General features: G+C 38.7%; 1 protein-coding gene across 1 annotated transcript in view; it reads right to left on the bottom strand.

Moving 5' to 3' along the window:
• Positions 1 to 1,105: 1,105 nt before the first annotated feature.
• Positions 1,106 to 11,153, bottom strand: part of LOC107757669 (laminin subunit alpha-5-like) — a 52,828-nt gene continuing 42,780 nt past the window's right edge. Inside the window, exons 4-5 of the mRNA XM_016575227.1 lie at positions 6,489 to 6,673; positions 1,106 to 1,282 (exon numbers count right to left, since the gene is read on the bottom strand). Of these exons, the coding sequence (XP_016430713.1) occupies positions 1,106 to 1,282; positions 6,489 to 6,673 (362 nt within the window). The remainder of the gene's footprint in view (positions 1,283 to 6,488; positions 6,674 to 11,153) is intronic.

Below are 11,153 nucleotides of genomic sequence, written 5' to 3'. Positions count from 1 at the left end.
GCATTGGGACTGAGAACAGGTTAGATGTACAGTAGACAAACCCACAATTTCCCCTCCAGTTTATCCAGAACATTTCCTCAAGCTAAACTGCTGCTGCTCATTTCACATGTGTCAGGAGAGAAATCTGCACAGATCAAGCAGTGTTTAAACAGCTCTAAACAAATATGTGAGTGGATTTTGATGTGAGAGACAACAGGAGATGTACTTTTTCTCTGGAGGAAGCGTTATTATGGATTATGGACTCGCATTTTAGCCAACAGCAACAGTTTGAAGTCAAAACGTGATTTGTTTCAGCTTTTGTCTTCTCCAGATGTTAACTGATGGACTGGAGTGCTGTGGATTACTTGTGGATTATTGTGATGTTTTTATCAGCTGTTTGGACTCTCATTCTGACGGCACCCATTCACTGCAGAGCATCCATTGCTGAGACCAAATCCCGAGTATGGGATACCATACTAGGCTACACGTCACGTCACTAAAATGACACAATAAAAAAATTTTTAAAAACTTGATTGGTTAATGTGAGGTCAGGTGATGTAGGGTGGTGCATCAACGAGACCATAAAAGGGCACCTGCATCACGGAATACCCAGATTCCGATTTCCTGCCCAAAGTTTAGCAATATGATGCAGCATCTTGTTCCCTTCTCAGAGAACTGATTCAGACCTGTTTAAGTTCAGACCTGTGGCATGGCGTTGACACTATGGAAACGTTAATACCATTGCCGCCAAAAGTTGGGAGGATTTATGCCACTGACATGAGCAGTCAAACCCCTCGAGGACAGACCGAACATGTTTTTTAATGTAATCTGGTCTGGGGTGCAGAATAACTTTGACCAGTCCAGGGGCAAAATCCAAGCAGGAGGCTACTGAAAGGACCTGCAGATCTTCTGCTCTTTTCTGCTAATCTTCTGCTCCAGTGCTAGCAGCAAATCCACTTTAAAGGTCAGAATCCCTGCTGAAAGGTGCTCTTACAAGAACTCCAGCACTGTAACAACCGTGCAGTGGACTGGGTTCAAGTGGAGTTGATAACACCATGACATAAAGAGCTACCATTTTAGGGCATACAGTTTCCCCGTGGAGGGAATTCTGGAGCTCTGAATAGTCTCAAAAAGTTGAGAGACAAGAATCTATGAACTGGTGCCCCTCATCTACAGCCAGGTTTGCAGATCGACTCGTATGCTCCATGGCGTCCAGTCTCAATGGAGCTGGAGATGTAAGGACAAACCAGAGGGGATAGTGGGTTGACTTCTCTGAGGCGAACAAGTCCGCTCGCCTGAACCTCTGAGAGAAGACAGAGAATACCTGACTGTGACTGTGATACCGTAGCTCCAGCTCATTACTGCACAGACTCAGGCTCCAAACGAATGACTGCTGTGCAGACTCGGGCTCCAAGTCGTCCACTGCGATCTCAAAACTCTAATTAGGTCAACCGGAACCGGGAACACTTCTCATAACACCCAATGTACTCGTTACATCGTAAGAAGAATGGCATCTACGCTAATATTAGTCTCTTTCATCCTTTTTCTGAGGTCACCGTAGCCATACAGATCCAGTCTGTATCCAGATCAGATGGTGGATCAGCACCTAGAGATGACCTCTAAAGCCCTGTGGAGACCATGTCAACTAGATAAGCCCCAGAGACAGATCCCCTGCAAAGACCTCATCACCTCGACAACCATCGGCACAAGACCACGGGAACCAGACGAGTCCTCTGCTCAATCTGACCTGTGTTGCAGCCTGGAATTAAGCCACGCCATGCTGGTTTCGTCTGGCCAGAGGAGATCTGGCCTCCCGACTGAGCCTGGTTTCTCCCAAGGTTTTTTCTTCATTTTTGTCACCGATGGAGTTTTGGTTCCTTGCCACTGTCACCTTTGCCTTGCTTAGTTGGGGACGCTTGACTGATTGCACAGCCACTATTGGACGAGAGCTGAACTGGATGATGACATCACTGAATCATCAATGAACTGACTTTAACTTGGAACTTTAACTGTTTGCTATTGTCCTCTTGCATTATTGACAAACTATTTTCCAGTTTGAACACTGTAAAGCTGCTTTGACACAGTCTTGTATTGTATAAAGTGCTTTACAAATAAAGGTGACTTGACTTGACTTGACCAAATGAATCACTACTGCACAGACTCGGGCTCTAAATGAATCACTACTGCACAGACTCGGGCTTCAAACGAAAGACTGCTGTGCAGACTCTGGCTCCAAATGACGTAATTGGAGCAAGATGACAGCGGCCATACCTGGGACACTTTGGCTTCACTTTTCTACAATGAAAGGAAATAGAGACGTGTCGTCAGGGGCACCGTAACGGGGGGAAGGTTAGGACGATTCCAAGGGCCCGATGAAGGAGAGGGGGCCTGAACGCGATTTCTACCGAGGGAGACCCCAAACCACCAGTCAACCAGAAACCATAGCGGCACCCCTGTGCGTATGGTGATAGCCTGGTAGAACTTTTAAATAGAAGAGTTCAGAGGGTAGAAATTGATGGGATTCTTTTTGAGGAGACAATTGTTAATAACAATTCCTCAGGAAAGTGTCCTAGGCCCCCTTTTGTTCTTATTATACAAAAATGATATGCAAGCTGTTTGTGATTGTAACTTGTTTTTTATATGCTGATGATTCTGCTTTACTGGTTTGTTGGTCGATTTTGGTAGAATGAAAGGGAAATGAGGTAAGGAACTCAACAAGGTAAGAGACTGGCTCTCTGAAAATAAACTCATTGCATTTAGGTAAAAATAGAAGAGTTCAGAGGGTAGAAATTGATGGGATTCTTTTTGAGGAGACAATTGTTAATAACAATTCCTCAGGAAAGTGTCCTAGGCCCCCTTTTGTTCTTATTATACAAAAATGATATGCAAGCTGTTTGTGATTGTAACTTGTTTTTTATATGCTGATGATTCTGCTTTACTGGTTTGTTGGTAGATTTTGGTAGAATAAAAGGGAAATGAGGTGAGGAGCTCAACAAGGTAAGAGACTGGCTCTCTGAAAATAAACTCTTATTGAATTTAGGTAAAACAGACACTATATTATTTGGGTCTAAAAGTTACACATGTTTATGTATCCCATGTTAGACATCTTAGAATAGAAAACAGAGTAGCACACCTTAAAATAAAAATAGTATGGAAGACAACCAATAAAAGAGTTCCTCCATATTTTAATGCATATTTTTTTCTAGGGTAAATCAGAAACTTTATTATGATACTAGGCAAAGTCATTACAGTACATTGTTGTTTTAAGACTGTCTTTGGTCACAGGTCTTTTGAATACTCAGGGAGTGGAATAAGTTACCTCTGGATATTAAAAGTTTCAAATATGAATGTTGGTTCTTACATTGATAAGGTTGTTTTAGTGGTGAATTTGTATTGGCATATTGTGTGTGTTTTAGTGGTGAATTTGTATTAGCATATTGTGTGTATGTGTTTAATTGTGATTATAAATTTTGTAAGTGGAATTTTATTGTAATTCTGTATTTATAATACTATGCAATGCCAGTGTACCTGTCACCAGGAGTGAAATTTGTGCTTAATGAGGGATGACATTAGCATTTCTGTTGGCCATACTATCTAAAACACAAAGCAGAGTGAGACAAACAATAAGACAAACAATATGATACTAATGCAAACAGACAAGCGGCTTCCTGAAGATAAAGAAGCTGGAGATTATGTGACGTAGGTGCCCTTTTATGGTCTCACTGACACACCACACTACGTCACCTGACCTCACATCAGCCAATCAAGATTGGTGTGGTTGCACAAGTGGTTTAGATGCCGGTCACACAGAAGTGCTCCAATACAGCATCAAAGCCACAAAGCAGTGCCAATGTTCCACTTAGAAAAGGGAACATAATGTGAAATAAAACTTCATCCACTCTAGAAAACAGCTTTTTATTTTATTTTTTATATAGTGTAATATTTTAATGTGACAGTAATTAGTAGAGTGGTAGAGTAGCACTTCTAAAATATAAAGCAAAAATGCAGTGAATGCATAAATGAAATGCCAAACTCAAACAAATAGTTAAGGTGGGTTATTCTGTTAAATAGTTAACATTCTACATCCGTACAGTACACTGAACCTCAAAACAATTATTAATATATGGCATTGTACAGTATGCTGCAGTGTTCAGTCTCTGCACTGTAGGCTACACAGCTGTGTTTCTAGGTATGCATGTTCTAGGCTATTTTGGCTCATTCTTCCTTTTTGAGGTATGAACACTGAGCTACTAACTAAAACTGATGTTTATATCATGACTAACTTTGACTGTAGTTTAACTATTTTAAGTTTTGAGTAGCATGTAGCTTGGCATTTCAGCTTTTTTAGTATTTGTACATAAATGTGTGTCTAACCACATCTAACCACACAGGAATGGTCACTGTGCTGCTCAAGAAACATTTCTGATTATTATCAATGTTGAAAACAGTTGTGCTGCACAATGTTTTTGTGTAAATCGTGATACATTTTATTTTTCAGGATTCACAGATGAACAGAAAGTTCAAAAGAACTAAACAATAATTTGAAAGCTTTAGCAGTAGTCTTAAAATCAATGCTGAAAAAAAAATTGCACTTGGCTTAAGCTAACGAAACCAACACAAAACAAATAAAAATGTAACTTTTTTTGTTCTAAGTCTTAATTTGTACACTATAAATTGTGCTCTGTGAAGTATGTACACGTAGGATCCTTTCATCCTTTCTAACATTAATCCCACAGAATCATGCTACAATTGTCTTATTTTCTCATCAGTTAACTTCATTTCATCATTCTCCGTGCGCTGTACTTCCCATCGCTTCTATTTTTGTTATCATTTCGCCTCTCATCTATTAATGTGCATGTCACTTTTCATTCTGAGCCCCTGCACCCCGGTGTCATCTGTTGACTGCATTAATTGCGTGTCTGTAGGTGTTTGTGTAATTTCCTGCGGTCGGGCGGCACTGCTCGGCGCTGGCCTCAGATCATCATCTAATAAGGGCTGATGGGAGCATTCTGCCCACACACAACTGCACGCTCATTCAACTCCACTGCATTTGACTGTTCAGCCAGAGCTAGCCTGCACACACGCGAGTGGGAGAAGAGCAGCAGAGGGACGGAGTCAGTGAAGAGAGAGGCTTTTCTGCAGAGGAATTTCAAGACTGCAGCCACTCGTGACAGAGCAGGGGACCATTTCATACCATACAAAATAAAAGAAAAAAGTTTTATGAATTAGGCAAGATATTATAATTTAACAATATTTCTTCACCAAGGCTTGATGCTTACTTTTTTTTCTCAAGGAGCATATGTGCTCCTAAGTGGAAAAATTCAGGAGTGCATTAAAGAAACTTTAGGGGCGCATTGAAAATCGATCAAATAATGTGTTTTTCCTTAATAAAGTGATACAAGGAGACATTTACAAGCAAAATGATTTATGCATTAGAATACACAATGAACACTAGGTTTTTAAATATTTCTTCTTCAAGCTGTATTTAATAATGATGTAATTCTAATAAATACTCATTTTCAAATGTACATGTTTAACTATTGCTGGCTGCTCATTTAAATATTATCCACAACATATTACAATATAAACACCATAAAGTAAACATTGACATAATTCATCAATAGTAGATCATAAGCAATTGACATAAATTTGCAATTGTGAACTGCTCTGAAACCGTGAACGAGTGCTGCATTCTGACTTTGAACATGCAGCAATAATAATTATTTAATAAAATCATAGCCTTTTAAAGTTTAATAATCACATTCGGCTGTATCATGATCCCTGCTTGTCCGTCTCCAAATTTAAAGACCTCTTAAAATTATAATAAAATTAGTTTGTTATACAATTTAAGATATTTAAAACTTTTTAAGGACCTACAGGGTCTTTTTTTATTATTTGCACACGTGCTCCTAAATATATTTTACAGTTTGCAAATATTTATTTTTAGTTGCAAATGTGAGTGAAACACTTGCACTGTAGAGTCCTGTTAATTGGACAGCGGTTTCTATAGTGCATTTGTTTAGACTATGTTTATGATAGTTTTGTTATGCTTTTGCATTATTTTTTGAACCTTGAAGACTCTAGTCACCATTGATTGCAACTGCATGGAAAAGAGCTCCTAGTACAATTCTTAAAACAATTCTACATTGTTTGTTAAGTTGCAGTGAACATGTTAAATGTTAAAAGGCACCCGTTCACACCATGGATGATAACTATAATGCTAACTATAACTATAAAGGAATGACTGCTGGAATTACTTTCAGAACATTTTTTTTCCAGCTGATGAACCATAAAAACATTTAAAGCCAATCAGAATCCATCCAGCTTTAAAGTGGCAGAGCATTCTTAAAATAATGCCAATTTAGTTATTGTTATCTTTCTTGGTGTGAAGGGATCTCAAAGGCAGGCACACACTTTTTTTTTTACCTGTCGGAAATTGTCGATGCTTGTATTTGAACCCTTAATGGGTTAAAATAACTTGTGGCTATAAGGAAGGGCTATTGCTTTACAAAACCACAAGATGCATTCTGATTGGCTGTGAATAATGATGCTGCTAGCAGTTGTTGTTTGATGTGTGTTACCTGCTGCAGGTCCAGAGTCACAGTGATGTAATGGTAGTCCATCCCGTTCATGATGCTCGGGCTCTGCCACCATCTGTTAGTGCCGTCGATGGCGTACTCGATGGGATGCCGCTCTACACATATGAAAAACACACTCATGAGAGACCACAGCGCATTCATCTCTGCTCATGGGCTTTATAGGGCAGAGAACACCATGTGACAACCTGAGTCAGAAAATCTAATCTTTTGAAATCAAAAAGTTTACTGAATCTTATTATAATTAAATCTAATCAAATAAGTTTTTTGGGTTTTTTTGAGTATCATATTTGATGCATCATGCTTTTATGGCTCATATAATCTGATATAGTGAAAATATGGAGGAAAAAACTGCTCAATTTTATTCAGAGACTGAAAAATATGCAATTTTGGTGCAGATGCTGATATTTATATAATGAAATTCTGATGCTTGTAAAGTAAATCAATGAGATCTTTATAACAGTACAGCAGATACTGACATAAAATGACAGAAATATCAGTCACCACTCTATATCTCCAATAATATGTCTTAGTAAGATATTTAAATGATTAAAACATATAGTGCAATACAATCCAAAATCCTGATGATCAGATTTTTCTAGAAAATGATTGATTGAGAATCAAATAAAGCCAAGCTGCTTCAGTCCAGTAAGTGTTTATCTGGAAATAGTATTAACAATATCAATGTTATTCTTACGCTTACTTCACAAAAATTAGTAAAGTAGTGTCTGTGTCTGTGTCTGTGTCTGTGTGTGTGAATGAGACTGGCATATTCACACTCCTGCATGTGTTCAGGGCCGAACCCTCCTTTAGATCTACAGAAAGCCCTGCGAGATGGTTTATATGAAAACGAGTAAATCACAGTGTCTGATGCAAGAGTGCTTAGCACATAGTCTACACTGAGAGACTGTCGTGATGACACCCGATCAGTCCTATTAATTGACTGAAATAAAACCAAAATTCAATTGTTTCTGCAAAAAAATCTGCCTTTAAGAGGTCTGGGTGAATTTAATACTCATATATCTGAATTTGTATTTAATTTTGTTTGAATAAGTGGTGTTTTTGGACTGGCGAGGAAGATTTCATTTTTCATAGCACATCAAGCCTTTTTATCTGAAGAGATCAAGCGAGATTTGATTCCTCATGACACGAGCCCTTTAGAGAAGCTCCGTTAACACCTCATATTAAACCACGACGGGACACAACGCTACTAATAACGTGTCTCTGCTGGCTTTTACCTTTGTGAGCCAACTGCCGCTGAATAAAATCACCCGCTGAAGTGCCTTTTGAAATAAAGCGATCTGCTCTAATGAGGGATGAGTTTTATAAGCGCTGAAATACTGACGTTTATCACAGCACAGAGCCTGTCGAAAGCCAACTATATGAGACAAACCCCAATCTTTCTTTACAGCCAGATTCTTAATCAGGCAAAGATGATTAAAGTTGTCCACTTAATCATTTATTTGACTGCATATATTCTTTTCTAATTTATGAGCGAGATCTAGGTTTCATTTAAAAGAACTCCCCCGCTGGTTAAGTCACATCTCTCTCTCTCTTTCTCTAATTTTCTCTAATTACATCTTATATTAATCACTCTCTGGCTGGGAGTGTGTGGGTGACTCTGGGGCGCAGCGGCGTGTGTTTGAAGAGAGCTCAGACTAACTCATTATGGCTGAGGTGTGTGGATGACAGCGCCACTGACTCAACGCATGTTTTATTAAGACCTTTCAAACAGCTTGTACACATCAAAAACCAATACACCAGCAGCACCTAAAAGACGAAGGTGACTGAAAGACAGATGGACAGGTGACTCTCACCATGTCTGGCTCATGTTTCTCCATGAAACCAAAAGCAAAACACAAGTTTACATGAAGACAATGCAGCACATCTACAGACCATTAAAGAAGTAGCTGACCCAAAAAAGAAAATTCAGTCATTACTTACTCACATTATGGCACTGTAATGTTTTACCCTTGAGTTTGTTTGTAATTCTCATTCATCTTTATGATGATGATTCTCATTAGATTCTCATTACTGTAATACAGTCAGGAAAGTCATCCTCTGGATGCAATGGCATTTTTAATAAAATAAGCATACTACAATGATGTATAAATACCATACAAAACACCATTATGCTTTTCCACATTATGATCATGAAAATCAGTCTTTTGCAATACAGAATACTGCTTTAAAATACTAATAAAATGACTTAAGTTAAATTCGTATCACTTCTCATATTAGGAGGGTTTCTCAAACAGCAAAGATTTGCTGTGACACTGACGCGTCATGTCAAATAACTGAGAGAACATCAAATTACTATGGACAAACGGGATATGATGTCATGCTCTAGGGCTTCTGTATTTATTTAATAATAAATCACAAATAATAAGAAATGTAAAATATTAAAATACACCATCTGCTCTACTTTAAAGCAACACAGCAAACATGCAGCTTTGAAGTTTGTATTCTTTGTCTTGAGTCAAGCGGTCGATCGGTGACATTTACACCCTCTAGTAATCAAACATCTTTTGCATGTATAATAGTAAACTTCATTTACGTCTGCCTGAAAATGTTTGCATGTTTAATCAAATTGGTATAATGTGTGATGGTGTGGATGCTGGATATTATGTGTGATGATAATGATGGCAGTAATGGGCACAGTGATTGTTTGTTATAAATTACAAATGGTATGCATAATACCAAATGTACTGAACATATGGGTTCTTTGAAAAATATGCAAAACAGAATTCCCCTCAATACATTTATTCATTGGGAATATAATTGAATTTAATCTGGTAAATTTGAGACATATTAGGAATAATTTAACCACTGAGGCTTCAAAGTTGTACATTATTGTTATGATCTTTTCACATATGAACTACTGCCTCACCAGTTGGACACAGACAGGTGGGACTACTTTATAACCAGTAGAAAGACTCTATAAGCAGGCTTTGAAAACACTGGATAAAAGGTCTAATTTATATCATCACTGTAAAATCTTAACTAAATACGGTCTTTTAAACTGGGAAAATACCGTTGCTTTTCAATGACGTACAGTGGCGGCACTAGGGCAGGGCTTGATGGGCCCCCCCCCCCTAATTTCCTAATGATATTCCTGTTTTTTGACTCCCAGTGTCACTTTGATTCCGCAGCACCACACTGGAAGTAGGGATGTCACGATATCAAAAATCTAGTAGTTGGTACCGATACCACTTAAAGTACATGATACTCGATACCAAGTCGATACCACGGGAAAAAACAACAATAATACTTAAACATGAACTCCTTTATTTAACATTACAAAAACACAACATTAGTGGCACTTGGCCTTCAAATAACACACACACACACACCTGTACTCTGAATGCAAGCATTAGTTTAAATTCACTGACATACTGGCAGGCCGAAAATATTTTTAAACCCATTAACATAAACAACAATTCATGTGCAGCCAGTGGCAGCGCTAGGGCGGGGCTTGATGGGGCTATAGCCCTGTCAGAAACTTGCTTAGCCCCGGCACAGCCCCCCCAAAGATTTCCTAATGATATTCCTGTTTTTTTTTTAATCTCCCAGTGTCACTTTCATTAACATTGAAAAATAAACATAAAAAATAATAATAAAATAAAAAGCCTAATATGTGGCCTATAAACAATTGACATTATGGGGGAGGGGTCAATTAGGCGCGCTTAGGTACAGTGCGCATTAGCGTTCATTTTAAGTTTAGTATCAACAGCTATCACGATGGAGCGCTATTTAAGATCAAGTAAAAGACCGCAAATTTCAGACACTTTGCAGATGAGAACAATAACACAAGTCGACAGTCTCAAGCCCTCTTTACACTGGGGCTTTTTTGTTTTAAAACGGCATTTTAAAATGAAAACGATCCTCGTCTACACTTGCGTTTTCACTGCGTTTCAGAAACGTTCTCCGTCCACACTACACAACCCGAAAACTCATGTCACGTTTTCGAGGGTTGAAAATGCCAGAGTGGTGTAAACAACAGGCGTAACCGTGGCAAAAGTGATGCATTTTAAAACTAAAACACACTAGTGTAAACGTAGCCTCATCAGTCTGAAGTTCAGGATGGAGAGGAGAGAGGAGAGGAGTCTCTTTAAAGGGGTCATATGATGCTGCTAAAAAGAACATTATTTTGTGTATTTGGTGTAATGAAATGTGTTTATGCGGTTTAAAGTTAAAAAAACACATTATTTTCCACATACTGTACATTATTGTTTCTCCTCTATGCCCCGCCTTCTGAAACGCGTCGATTTTTACAAAACTAATCGGTCTGAAAAGCGAGGTGTGCTCTGATTGGCCAACTATCCAGTGCGTTGTGATTGGCCGAATACATCAAGCGTGTGACGGAAATGTTACGCCCCTCACCATACTGTCGATGCCGTGTCCGGCCGGAGCGACGAGACATAAACATTAAAACCCATTACAAACGAGGCATTTGTTGCATCCAGTGGGGACATAATTACTGATTATAATGACTTATACTGTCTTTTTACGCGTTGCGTTGCGTTGCATCGCGCCGCGTAAACATAAAACCATGGCTGCATTTGTGATCGGAGAAAT

This window comes from Sinocyclocheilus rhinocerous, unplaced genomic scaffold (genome assembly GCF_001515625.1).
Source record: "Sinocyclocheilus rhinocerous isolate Xijiao unplaced genomic scaffold, SAMN03320098_v1.1 scaffold1044, whole genome shotgun sequence".
NCBI lineage: Eukaryota > Metazoa > Chordata > Actinopteri > Cypriniformes > Cyprinidae > Sinocyclocheilus > Sinocyclocheilus rhinocerous.
This window is presented reverse-complemented; position numbering and strand designations above follow the sequence as displayed.